The following is a 14,428-nucleotide window of genomic DNA, read 5'->3' as shown; positions in this document are numbered from 1 at the left end:
GGTGAGATGCAATACCTTTTTGATTTTACAACACAAATAGACACGCAAAACTACAATTCTACGATCATGGGGCGTTGCCACTTGACTTCTATCATTATTCCGCGAACTCGCTTCACTTTGGCATGAGAGGAAGAATGGATCTGGGGCTCTCTACCGGCCCCGGTGGGAGTTATCGTTATACCATTTTTCGTACATTGCGAGTAAACTCAATGGTATAAGTCAAAAACTAAATTTTTTTGACTCAGTCCACTTTGGTTGTCAGCGGCTCCATATAGATTCTTAAGACTTCGAAACTTCGTTAAGCTTCATCGCCTGTGTTTCCCTTTCATTGGACAGCAAGTTGCCACCTGTCCTTTTTTCTTATGGTATTAGTGTCGGGCATATTACTTTTTACGTCCCATAACGATGTTTGTAGATATAACTCATTTGTGAGATTTACAGCCCTATCTTTGTACTGGTGAACCACTGTGCAGTATTAACGTAAACATTTATATTACTACTCATCGCACTCTTCGAGTCGCAGTCTATTCCTTCTAAAGCCTACACTATTATGGAACCACCACCAGCTTGCCGAATACCTTGTTGACAACTTGGATCCATGGCTTCGTGGCGTCTGCGCTACATTCGAACCCTGCCATGGGCCCTTAACAACTGACATCAGTATGATCTGACCAGACCACGGTTATTCAGTCCTCTGGGGCCCAACCGATATGGCCACGAGCACAGCAGAGCCGCTGCAGGCGATGTCGTGCTGTTAGCAAAGGCACTCGCGTCGGTCGAAGCTGCCATAGCCATTAATGCCAAATTTCATCACATTTTTCTGTTAGAAAATTCTACGCAAACGCCGCTGCTTTCGGTCGTTAAGTGAAGGAGATCGGCCACTGAATTATCTGTGGTAAGAGGTAATGCCCGAAATTTGATATTCTCGGCACACTCTTGGTGCTTCGGATCTCGAAATATTGAATTCGCTAACGATTTCCGAAATGTAATGTCCTACACATCTAGTTCCAACAACAATTCCGCGTTCAAAATGTGTTAAATCCCGTCGTGCACCCGTGACCACGTCGAAACCTTTTCACATTAATCACCTAATTACAGATGACAGATCTGCCAATGCGCTGTCCTTTTATACCTTGTGTATGCGATACTACTGAGATCTGTATATGGACATATCACTAACCCATGACTTTTGTAACATGAGTGTAATATGGTTACATCCATACGTTTTGATATGAGTTAAATTATTAAAGATTTGCTGTCTTACAGTCAAATGTAATAAAAGTACTTCGAGATCTAACTGTTCCGAAGAGCGAGCGCTCTTGCAGTGATGTGTAAAGTTCCGTTTTACTATACATTAATAAATGATGAATTTAAATGTGTTCATTAAAACCACCAGCACCTTCCACTTCACCACGCCTATGTTTCCTGCCGTTTCAAATTACATATAAAATTATACGCCACTAGTGAAAACACTTCTTTTGTATTCAACTATTTCCACTTACTGATCACCTCATATCCATATATAGTGAAGAGTTTCGGAGAAATGGAGCGTTCTTGTCGCACCCCTTTCTTTATATTCATTATCTTCGTGATTTTATTTCCAATATCAACAAGAATTTCGGTATTTGTGTATAAACTCTTACTAGCGCTTATTAGGTGAGATGGATAACCTCGTTCAGCCATCATATTCCATAGCATTTCTCTGGTCGCATTATCGAATGGCTTTTCCAAATCTGTATAAGTAAATGGGTTTCCCTATTGAATTCATGCCTGTTTACTGTAATTTGTAGTGTATAAAAGTTGTCAGCAGTTGTTCGTCCCTTTCTAAAACATGACTGTTCTGTAGTGGCATCTTCTGCCACCAAATGTATCAGGATGACCAAATGTAGCGGGAAGAGGTAGAAGGCACGGTATTAAGACTCGTCCGAGCTTTCCAAATGATTTTTTTGTTTCCAACCCCAGTGGCCTCATACACTTCGGTCTGCATCACAGGGCCTCGCAATGTTGAGGAAGCACCCCAGTGTCCTGTGCAATGCAATGCTGTGTCAAGCCTTGGACGCCAGTGGAGTTGCGGCGTCTTCAGGATTCCAGCAGTTAACTCAGCGGTCTGAGTCCCTGCTAACTCAGTGCCGCTCGGTGTGAGCTGCAGGTGGCCAGCTGCGTCCTTCTCGCCAGCGTGGCTGAGATCGTGGTGACAAACAGCGCCTGTGATCCGGTGTCCGAATCTGTGGCCCTCGCCTCAGGATGCCTCCGGCGTGTGTTGGAAGCCAGGACGACTGCCCGCAGTAGCGAGCCATGGAGTGGCTCGCCACTGGCTGGCTACGAACCCCACGTCGGCCTCGGTAGGTCGAGACAACAACCCACCGTGGACTGGAACGCTGGCGCCCCATCTGCTGCTGCGTGTAGCTGGTGGTGTAACATGCCCTGCTGTTCAGGAGAGCTGCCACACTTGAATGAATCTCATTAGAAACCCACACCTACTTATACATACGGCTGTGCACCTCTGTTTTGCTAACTGCCGCTCCCAGTCATGTACTCACAACACCTAGGTTGCGCCAGTGGTAGCCCTCTGCCATGCCTTGCGCCATGCAAACCACTGTGTTTACTCCTTTCAGTGGTTTGATGGCCCTGTGGCTTCCAATCTACTTCGCAGCCGTTGGTATGCGTAACTCACTGTCAACAGGCCTGCACCTGGCTGTAACTTGTGCACTCAGAAATGTTGCACCAAATCTAACTTCCCTATCTTAAACTCTGGTGCCGCTACAGTTCTTCAGATATTAGTATTTCCACGATACTGCTTTCAGTGTTTTAGCAAATGATTTATATTACATAAATAGGATGTGGAACAGGGATTCAAGGTGCTTTGGGACTTTATGCGGAATCAGCAGCTATGATTGAAAACATGTAACGAACTGGGACTCGAACCCAGATGTCCTGCTTACTAAGCAGTTGCGTTAACCACTGCCCCATCCAGACACGGTGTTCATCGAAACTGCGTGGACAATCTAGGCACGCTCTTTGGCCGATTCACAGTTCCGCCCAATGCCACCTATCTGCACTCCCCGTCCATGTTCACTGTGCTTGCTAATTTTAGATTCTTGCAGTATGTAATACGTAACTGTGCGTCCGCTCTGATGGTTGTGGATTCATAGCCCAGCGAGGCGAAGTAGTTATAGGAATGCATGGTGTCTGTTCTTTCGTACATGTGTGAGAGAACAGACACCACACATTCGTACAACGCAATTTGCAGGCTGAATACAAAAGGCTTGATTGGCTCATTATTGTGACTGTACCAGTGTCCGTGTGCTGCCCTGTACAGAGAGCCGTGTGTTGTTGCAGGTGGTACCGCGGGGCGGGTAACGCGCTGTCCGGCCCGCCGGCAGAGCTGCAGCTGGGGGACAGGGTGCGACAGGTGGGCGGCAACCTCTACTTCCGGTACGCCCTGCTGGAGGACTCTGGCCGCTACACCTGCCTCGTCAACAACAGCGTCGGCGCCGAGCGCGTCGTCACAGACCTACTCGTCACAGGTGAGTCGCGCCCACAGAGCGTAGCACCCAGTCTCATTTAACCCGTTTGCAGGCGCCACCACGAGAAGTCTGATAAAAGTACCTACTGTGCGTAGCCGACGAAACCACCTCTCTGCCATTCGCCACAGCTTCCAGACTTCCCAGTTATCGTCAATAACAGTGACGAAACACACTGTCTGGGTTGCTTGGTATGTTTCATTTGGATAACCGGTTTCGACCTGATATATAGGTTAGCCTTAGATCCATACATGGTGCTTCCATGATGGTGAGACAAAAATCCTGAAATGATGGAAAAGGGTAAATGTATCAACTTTAGGTAAGGGACCCTAGTAAGGAAATTACCGATTCGAAAGTTATAAGCGAAAATAGCTCCGATACCTCTGACTGCGAAATACATATATCGTACTATCGACCAGAAAAAGAAACTTGGACTACGCATCGGACCTGAAGTACATACCTTAAGAGCTATGAGCACTTCTATTCTTTGCAACTCTGAAACATATCTCTTCTGCTGAACAAGTGACCATGGATCGTATGGCATGCATTTTAGAGCCCTTGTTTACAATTTTTTTCTTCTTTTGGTCCATACAAATAGGCCAGAAAATATGAACAGTAGATGCAGTAGAAGAGATTTGTTTCGCAGTATCGAAGATGAACAAGTGATAGTAGCTCTTAAGATATGCTTTTTGGAGTTCATATATACTAGACTTTTTTGCGTCGAACGATCGTTCCTGTCATATCACTAAATATTGGGGATTCCTTCTGGAGTACCATATACACTGAAGCGCCAAAGAAACTGGTATAGTAATGTGTATTCAAATATAGGCGTATGCAAACAGGGAGAATACGGCGCTGAAGTAGGCAACGCTTACATAAGACAACAAATGTCTGGCGCAATTGTTAGATCAGTTACTGGTGCTACAATTGCAGATTATCAAGATTTAAATGAGTCTGAACGTGGTGTTATAGTCGGCGCACGACCAACAAGGTACAGCGTCTTCGAGGTAGCGATGAAGTGGGGATTTTCCCGTACGACCAATTCACGAGTGTACCGTGAATATCAAGAATCTGGTAAAACATCGAATGGTTCAAATGTCTGTAAGCACTATGGGACTTAACATCTGAGGTCATTAGTCCCCTAGACTTACAACTTCTTAAACCTAACTAATCTAAGGACACCACACACATCCAAGGCCGAGGCAGGATTCGAACCTGCAACCGTAGCAGCAGCGCGGCTCCGGACAGAAGCGCCTAGAACCGCTCCGCCACAGAGGCCGGCGGTAAAACATCAAATCTCTGACATCGCCGCGACTCGAAAGAGATCCTGCAAGAACGGGACCATCGACGATTGCAACCTTTACCAAACTGCTGCAGATGTCAGTGCTGTGTGTGTCAGCATGCGAAGCATTCAGCGAAGCATCATCGGAGCCGAAGGCCCACTCATGTACCCTTGGTGACTGCACGATACAAAGCTTTACGCCTCGCTTGGACTGTTGATGACTGGAAACATGTTACCTGGTCGGAAGAGTCTCGTTTCAGATTGTATCGAGCGGATGGACGTGTACGGGTATGGAGACTACCTCATGAATCCATGGATCCCGCATGTCAGCAGGGGACTGTTCAAGCTAATGGAGGCTCTGTAATGCTGTGGAGCGTGTGCAGTTTTAGTGGTATGGGACTCTTGATACGTATAGGTACGACTCTGACAGATGACACGTACGTAAGCATCCTGCATGATCACATCCATCCATTCATTTCCATTGTACATTCCAACGGACTTGGGCAATTCTAGCAGGACAATGCGACACCCCACACGTCCGTGATTGCTACAGAGAGGCTCCAGGAACACTCTTCTGAGTTTAAACACTTCGCTGGCCACCAAACTCCCACCAGGCGTATTAACGATGACAGTCGTGCTGGCCACTCTGGATGTGGTTTTAGGTGATGTCCCACATCCTACTAAGTGAATGCTGGGCTGGTATCCAAGTCCAGTCAGAGTTACATGATTCGCTAACATTTCGAACACTTTCGCCCACTTTCTCTTGGATAACACTGAACGCAGACAGTTGGGTTACAAATATTCCGTTTCAGGAGGTAACGGCGTAGCAATAGGAAGGGCATCCGGCCACCTTTTAAATTAACCGCTCCAAATCTATTAATAACTATGCCGATGCTACTCGATGTGGGATACAGGTTCAAGAAAAAGAAAAAAATCTTACCTTATTTCTTCATTTCTTGTCACAATTAATTTCATGCACTATCCCCAATACATTCTGCTGGCACAAGGATAATTTGACACTCCTGCTTATCCATTACATTCTCTGCACGTTACCAGTTTTCTGTTTGAAAGAACAAATTGGCATACCTCCATAATGAGAGAAATACCGATCTGAGCAAGAAGAGACGAGATTAGTATTCTTCATCACAAAATGGTTCAAATGGCTCTAAGCACTTCTGAGGTCATCAGAACTTAGAACTACTTAAACCTAAGGACATCACACACATCCATGCCCAGGCAGGATTCGAACCTGCCTACACTCTAGCGTCTAGAACCGCTCGGCCACTCAGGCCGGCATTCTTCATTACAGATCTTGTGCATACGGAGTTCCATTAACAGGCTCTACACTCTCAAAGTGTGTTGTGAATGACGGAGACGTTTTATTTTGTAATTTTTACCAATCTTAACACTTATAATCTGTACTCAGCCTCATTACGTGTTATTTAAATAAATCTGTACTGCGTAGTGCGTATTATTAAATAAGTGTGCTTCATCTCCCCTTTTAAATATGATGGATTTAGATTTCTCTTTCTTCTTCTTCTTCGTAAATTTATTGTAGAGTTTGTTTCGATAGTATAAAATATTGTTTTGTTGTTCCACGATCATACAAGGAGGTGTTTGTGTAACAATAAGTAAATTTTTTCTTAATGTTAATCATGCATTGGTAATGGTGCAGTTACAGTCTTCAACTAATGAGTCAAACTTTTACAGTGAATTCGATTATTAGTTCTGGTTACTATTCTTACTGTCCTTCTCTGAGGTTTGAATTTTGTGGCATGTTTTGTGCATCAAATCAGAGAACTATGATATCAATAACTAAGTTCTGGAGTACATGGGAACAATATCTGGCTACGAGGCACTTGCGCTCTGATCACAGGAATCTAAAGGCGTGCCATACTGACAATGTTCTCACTATCAACTTTGTATGTATCCCTGATTTGTCATTTGCTACCTCTACCAGGAGTTTCGGGGTGTCTTATTTGATAAGTCAGGGTTGAAAAATACTGATGCGAATTATTTAAGGAAGAAAGAAAGACTGGTAGAAGCCTATCAGCTTGGGTTTCGGAGAACTGTAGAAAAGCGCGAGGCAGTACTGGCCCCACGACTTACATTAGAAGAAACAATGAATACAGGTAAACCTACGCTTACAGCAGTTGTAGTTTTAGAGAAAGTTTTCAAAATGTTCGCAGAAATACACTCTTTGAAATTCTGGAATTAGCAGGGATATAGCAGAGGGAGCAAAAGGTTCAATACAGCTTGCAAAGATAGCAGGCTGCAGTTAGAAAAGCCATAAGGACGTGAAAGGAAGCAGCAGTCGACGAGGCAAAAAGCTAAATTGTAGCCTACCCCTCATATTATTCGTGCTGTACATTGACCAAGTAGTGAAGGAAGCAAAGGAGAAATCTGGGAAAGGAACCATGGTTCACAGAGCAGAAATGCGGAAGGAACTGAATTGGGGAGCGAGGTACTAAAAGTAGCAGATAAGTTTTGCTATCTGAGCAGTAAAGTCATTGTAATTCTGACAGAGATGGCAAACGACTTGTAGCACCAGTTCAAAGGAATGGATTGGTGTTTCGAAAAGAGGCTATATGATTAAAAAACCAACAAAAGCAATACGAGAGTTTTGAAGTGTAGTCGAATTAAATCAGGCGGTGCGGAAGGAGCTGAACTGGGGAACGAGGTACTAAAAGTAGCGGATAAGTTTTGTTATCTGAGCAGTAAAGTAACTCACGGTGGCCGAAGTACAGGACATGTATAATGCAGACTGGCAATGACGAGAAAAGCGTTTCTGAAAAAGAGAAATTTATTAATGTCGAATATAAACTTAAATGTTAAGAAGTCTTTTCTGATGGTACGAGGAGACTTAATAAAGTTCAACATAGTCACCAAGTCTGTAAAGTGGAACGTTCTGCCGGTCGTTCAGTTCCTCTTCGAGAGAAATCCACTCCTCTGTCACGGAGCCATTAGAGAATCGCAGCGTCAACGTCCTCATCGTGGTAAAATCTGCAATTGCTGCGAATCATTTCCTCGATCGCGTCGACAACGTCATCTGGGTTCGATGCCGATGGCCTTCCTCCCTTCCCACCCAGCCTGACCCACATCAGAGTAGCCTCAGTCGAATTGTTGGCACCACGTCACTACAGCTGGATGCTACAGGTCATTTGGTCCGTAAACCGCCAGTATTTCAACGCCAGTCTGTGTGTGATATAGACGTTTTGCCCACAAGAATAGTACTGTCCCTGGTACTTCAAGTTTGCAGTTGCCGCGCCACTTTTATCCTACACTGTAGTGCACCTGTTGCCTGTACAGTAGTAGAAAGTGCCTGCAGGAAACACAGGACATGTAGAGGAGAGTGTTGTACCTATGAGATAGTGCACATAGGACCACATGATGGTTTCCGATCAGCACTTGAGTCTAGTGATCGATTTTAGAATCACATGAAGGAATGCGCACTAAGAACCGCCTGAAGAAGTTTCCGTCATTTTCTACAGTTTTTGTTGTGGCTAGACACAAGGTTGAGTTATATGCAGCATTTGTAAATAGTTCTAATCCTACATACTTAAGTGCAATATAACATACTAAAACTATTTGGAATATATTGCTGATTCTTCAGTTACCGAATATTATGGTAAGTACTGTAAAATTAAAGTTAGTCATGTAAAGAAAATACTTCGTCTGTTGTGCACCACCTTGCACCTTGAAGCAAAAGGTCTTTCACCATAGAACACTTGAGTTTTTTAGATTAAGTAACTTTCGTTAATGTTTCAACAATTTTAGCTGTGTTGAAAATGGAAATTTGTCTTAGTTTCAAATAGCTTCGTTTTCAAAACGTTCTGCTTAATTTGATTTCACCTAGTGTTTATTTGTTTGTGGTAGAACAATAACGTAACAGATACGCGACTGAATACATAAGTGACAAAGTTTCCTCGACTGCACTGCTTCTACATTTCAACTGAACATTTATTTTTAGGTATATGACCATGTTGTACCCTGTAACATGTTTTCACATTTGGAAAAACGTTTTTGCGGATAATATTTGTAATTTCAGAAGAAGACTGCAGCACGTAAAAAGTGAATGGCATCATTTAAAAAGAGAATCAGAAAATAAATTCAACTTCTATTGCAGGGCTGGCTAGAGCCGAAAGTCTGAAAAGTGTTCCATGGTAGAAGACTCGGTCCTGCACTTCTGATAAGGCGCCGCCGCTCTTGTTGCGCAATGGTCTTGGCGCAGGACGACAAGTGTAACTTTTTGAAGTTCCCTCGTATAGGTGTGGCGTGTAGCCTTGTATGGTAATGAGACATGGACGGTAAAAGGTTCAAACAGGAGGAGAATAGAAGCTTTTGAGGTGCGATTAACTGCGTTGTAAGGAGTATTGCTGTCTTACTTTTGCCGGCCAGTGTGGCCGAGTGGTTCTAGGAGCTTCAGTTTGGAACCGCGCGACCGCTACGGTCGCAGTTTCGAATCCTGCCTCAGGCATGAATGTGTGTGATGTCCTTAGGTTAGTTAGGTTTAAGTAGTTCTAAGTTCTAGGGGACTGATGACCTCAGATGTTGAGTCCCATAGTGCTCAGAGTCATTTGAACCATTTTCTTACTTATTGCTAGGTTCTTTAACTTTCGGAGTCGCGTGTGCATTTTCTCTGAGGAAGCACTGTCATGCTGTTTAATGACAACAGTGCTCCAGCTGTAGTAGTCACGTGCTTCTTGGTGTGTGAAGGAGGGTCGGTGTTGGCCTCCCCCTCGGAGGGGTCACACACAGCCACGTCGAGGATGAGTTGTACGAAGAAGGTAGAACGTGGAAATAATACCTGAAATCATTACTTCGGTTTGTAGAAGAAAAATATTTCAGTAAGTAATTCTTTTCGTGCAAAGGCACGCAGAATTAATTAACAGATTTGATTATAGTGTTGTGTTTGAGAATCAGTAATTTTTGTTGCGGAGCATGTTAAAAGTAGGACGTAAGTGAAAAAGCCTCCGTGATCAGTGATTACATGTTTAATTAATGCGAACGCAACGTAGCAATGATTACTTTAGCGTGAAGGTGAAACAAACGTAAGTGTTAAACGAGACTCGACAAGTGTAGGCATTGTTAGAGAAGTGGGTTACGCGCAAACGGGCTAATAAAAGAAAGTAATTTGACGTGTACTGTTGTTATTTCAAAGTGAGGGTTTCCATTCCTTAACTGAATAACTTTCTTATCAGAGACACGCAGTTGCATTAGGCACATGGGCCAGTTTATTACGTAGCGACGCCTGTTCTCCATGTGGAGCTCCCATATTTGAGTGAAACAGTCCAATAGCCGCACAAATTAGTCTAAAATAGAACTGAGAATAGACATTAATTAAAGAGAGCAATGGAGCTTTACAGTGTAGATCGGATACCTAATGAGGAGCTACTGAGTCGGAATGGGGAAAAAAGAAATTTATAGCACAACTTGAATGAATAAAGGGTAAGTTCGTAGAACATATCATGAGGCGTCAAGTTGTACTTAATGTGATAATGGAGGGAAGAGTAGGGGCCAGGAGGGTGGTACAAATTGTAGATGGAGGCCACGGCCTGACTGCAGTCAGCATGTTCAAATTATTGTCGGTTGTAGTAATTATATAGAGATGAAGAGACCTGCACAGGATAGATTAGAAAGGAGATCTTGATAAAACGAGCTATCGTGGTGCGCCTTTAAAGGAGACAGCGTACAGGACGCTAGTGCAACCTATTCTTCAGTACTGCTTGAATGTTTGGCATCGCCGGCCGTTGTGGCCGAGCGGTTCTAGGCCCTTCAGTCTGGAACCGCGCGACCGCTACGGTCGCAGGTTCGAATCCTGCCTCGGGCATGGATGTGTGTGATGTCCTTAGGTTAGTTAGGTTTAAGTACTTCTAAGTTCAAGGGGACTGATGACCTCATAAGCGCTCAGAGCCATTTGAACCATTTTCTGTTTGGCATCGACACCATGTCGACATCGAAGCAATTCAGAGCGAGGCTACTTGATTTCTTACCTGTAAGAATGAAAAACACGCAAGTATTACAGAGATGCTTCGGCAACTCAAATGGAACTTCCTGAAGGGAAGAAACGTGATTGAAAAAAATCTAGAAAACCAGCATTTGAATTGAATGCAGAACGATTCTACTGCCACTAGTATACACTTTGCATAAAAACTACCAAGATAAGATACGAGAAATTAGGCCTCATACGAAGACATACACACAGCTGTTTTTCCCTCGCTCTGTTTGCAAGTGGGACAGGTTAAGAAGCGACTAGTAGTGGTACAGGGCACCCTCCACCATGCACCGTACGATGGCTTGCGGAGTATATATGTAGACGTAGATCGGACTGAAAACTACATCAACAGCTTCTGCAATTACAGTGTCATTGTCATCCGTAAAGAGGATTTGTCTGTAACAGCGTGTCTGTTGTTACAGCGCCGCTGTCGGCGTACATGAGCCCGCAGCTGCAGACGGTGGACGCTGGCCAGGCGGCCAGCCTCAACTGCACCACGGAGGGCCACCCCCAGCTGGCCGTCTCCTGGCTCAAGGACGGCCGACCGCTCGCCACGTCACCGCGCGTCCAGCTGCTCGGCCGACAGGTAGGCAGCCCGCACAGCTTCAGCCTCCCAGTCGCTATGTCACACGCCAGCCACTGCGGAAGTCGCAGCACTGAGGTCACGGTGAGGTCACGGGTAGCTAAAGGGAACTTCATCGGATATTGTAAATAGGCCTGCGAGCAAATGGCCCCAGTTCCAGTTTGCCGATCAAACGACTTCCTGAGCCACAAAAACTTTAATTTTCAGTTTCTCATACAATTAGTGAACGACATAAAAGAATTAAAATGCTGTCATAGTTGACTCATTAAGAGGTTACTTGCCTAAGCTCGATGGCCGCCTTGTGATGTGACGCGAGAGCAGCGCTCCTTGTGCATAAAGTGAAAACTACACTGAACAGCAATTACATTATGACCACCTACTTAAAATGACAACATTTTGCACGGGTAACAGCAGCGACACGTTGTTGCGTGGAAGCAATGAGGTAGGCAGTTGGAGGGAGTTGGCGCCACATGTGCACACAAGTTGCCTAATTCCCGTAAATGAGCTCTGACGCCACGTTCAATCACGTCCCAGATGTGGTCGATCGGATTCAAATCTGGCGAGTTGGGGGGGGGAGGGTCAGCACATCAGCTGGAACTCGACACTTTTTTCCTCAAACCACTCCATCACACCCCTGGCCTTGTGACATGATGCATTATCTCGCTGAAAAATGACACTCCCATCAGGAAACATGATCGTCATGTAGGGGTGTCCATGGTCTGTAACCAGAGTACAATACTTCTTGGCTGTCACGGTGCGTTGCACGAGATCCACTGAACCCATGGATACCCACGTTAATGTTCCACAGAGCATAATGGAGCCGCCTCCAGACTGCCTCCATACCGCAGTGCAGGTGTCAAGGAATTGTTCCCCTGGAAGACGACGAATTCGCGCTCCCCACCGGCATGATGAAGAAAGTATCAGGATTCATCAGACCATCAACGCTCTGCCACTGCGCCAATGTCCAGCGCCGATGGTCATGTGTCCATTTTAGTCGTGGTTGCAGTTAAGAGACTTCGGTGTTCAGACACAGTTACACTTAGCCCAGTATTAAAGTCTGATGTTAATTTCGCCACAGTTCGACTCCTGTCCAGTATTTGACTTCCGACATGTGTAATGAGGGTGGCCGCCAAACCACGTGTTGAAGACACTCAACACAGCACTCCTCGAACAGCCGACAAGTCGTACAGTTTCCGAAATGCCCGCGTCGCGCCTCCGAGCCATCGCAATCTGCCCTCGGGCAGACTCAGATCAAGCGCCTTCCCCTTTCTGTGCATGCACCGTGGATGTGTCTGACTGACAGTCACTCCTCACCAGGTGACACTGCTATCTCGTTGGTAATAATGTTTGGCTGACAACTGTGACGTTAATGTTTATCAGGTAACGCACCGATGTGAATAGCAGGCCCTTCCAGACAGGACATGCCAACGAATTACGCCTCAAAACACGTATTTTTGAGAGCACGTTCATTTTATTTTCACCCCATCTGCAGATGTTTGGATTTGTTGACGGGTGGTGTTTACTTAGCATGTTTTCCAGACTGTCTGAAAAACTATTGTTGCAAAAATCTGCAATGCCCTTAGTAAAGAAATAATGCTCGTGATACGTAAATAAATGCAAACATCCGAATATGGCACGCCAGGCACCTTGAAATATCATCGCAGAAAAATGAACTCCTATAAAAGCAGCTAATCGCGTAAGTACATTATAAATTACCTGCGTATTTAATGGTTGCAGCGTTCTAATACATCCACAAAGGACAAGAATTACTTATTAATATTGATAAGACAAAAAACAGAGAAACAAAATGTTGCAATTAGTTGGGCAGTTCCAGCTGACAAGCAATCAGGAGCAACTTAGCAATTTTTGGCTGCTGGTATGTCATTAGAGTGTTTGAAATTTGGTGTGTTAATACCCTCTAACGCTGTTAACTAGCGTTTTTAAATGTTTGTCCAAAAATGATCGCGAAAATATCCGAAAATACGACCCGGATGGACTACAATACCAGTGCCTCTTTCTCTCGCTCACAAATTTATTCCGCAGGTCGGAATGAAACCAATCACTGTCTCGATCTGGCCCACGGGTCGCAGGTTGCCTACTCATGGTTTATCATGATGAGACATGTATTAAAATTAAAAACTGTGTATGTGTCTTGAGGCAGTGTAACTCACTGCGTGCAAATTACCCAAACTATATTCATTTAGTCTTTGACAACAAGAGCACTTAGCTACTTCGGACACATTTTACACCTAATGTCAAACTCTTTTGAAACCTTTTCCTGCTGACAACACCGCCCCCCCCCCCCAAACACACACAAAGAAAAAACGCCCAATGGTTATTATGTTTTCACAGATGATACAATAAAACTTAAGCAACAGGCATAACGTTTTAATTTAGTACTCCTTTATGACTAACTCCATTCGTAACACATTTTGCGGACAGTATTCACATATACCACTGAATATACCTGCAAATTTATACGACGGTAAGACACATAGTTGGGGAGACATGACGACATAAACATTAAGATGCGTAAAAAACTAGCTTTTTCTTAAAACAGAGCGCAGATTACCCCCAATACATATCCAGTATGTGAGGTTAGGTGGCCGGAGGGGGGGTTACTGGTAGCTCATATTCGGTGCATGAAGCATGAAGAACCATAATACTGCCATTGAGTGGGATGTGCGTCAAGAATCTTCTGGTTTCGTCGAGTGACTAATTACAGTATAAAATAGCATCCTATCCACTCAAAAAAGTAGTTTCTCCCCGCTTTTTCGGACAAGTTGAGTTTTTACGTAACGATCTTCAGGCTGCCATTGGCGGGCTGTCGTTGACACTGACAGCACGTAGTGAAAGGGACGAGGGATGTTGTCAAAACGTTATTCTTGTGGTGCCACCTAACAGCCTTCCTCATAGACGTTCCTCGCGCACTTAGCTGGGTATTTACTTCCTTGACAGCAAGAAGAAAGGAAGCAGAAGTCCACATCCGTTCGTCTTCATTCAAACCTAAGTTATTCGTAGAGATTTCTGCTATCAGAAAGCCA

General features: G+C 44.6%; 1 protein-coding gene across 1 annotated transcript in view; it reads left to right on the top strand.

Moving 5' to 3' along the window:
- Nucleotides 1-14,428, top strand: part of LOC124775688 (Down syndrome cell adhesion molecule-like) — a 195,830-nt gene that overhangs the window by 13,970 nt on the left and 167,432 nt on the right. The window contains exons 2-3 of the mRNA XM_047250517.1: nucleotides 3,340-3,527; nucleotides 11,224-11,387. Of these exons, the coding sequence (XP_047106473.1) occupies nucleotides 3,340-3,527; nucleotides 11,224-11,387 (352 nt within the window). The remainder of the gene's footprint in view (nucleotides 1-3,339; nucleotides 3,528-11,223; nucleotides 11,388-14,428) is intronic.

Source organism: Schistocerca piceifrons, chromosome 2 (assembly GCF_021461385.2).
Source record: "Schistocerca piceifrons isolate TAMUIC-IGC-003096 chromosome 2, iqSchPice1.1, whole genome shotgun sequence".
Lineage (NCBI taxonomy): Eukaryota > Metazoa > Arthropoda > Insecta > Orthoptera > Acrididae > Schistocerca > Schistocerca piceifrons.
Note: the sequence above shows the minus strand (reverse complement) of the source record. Positions and strands in the feature narration are given on the sequence as shown.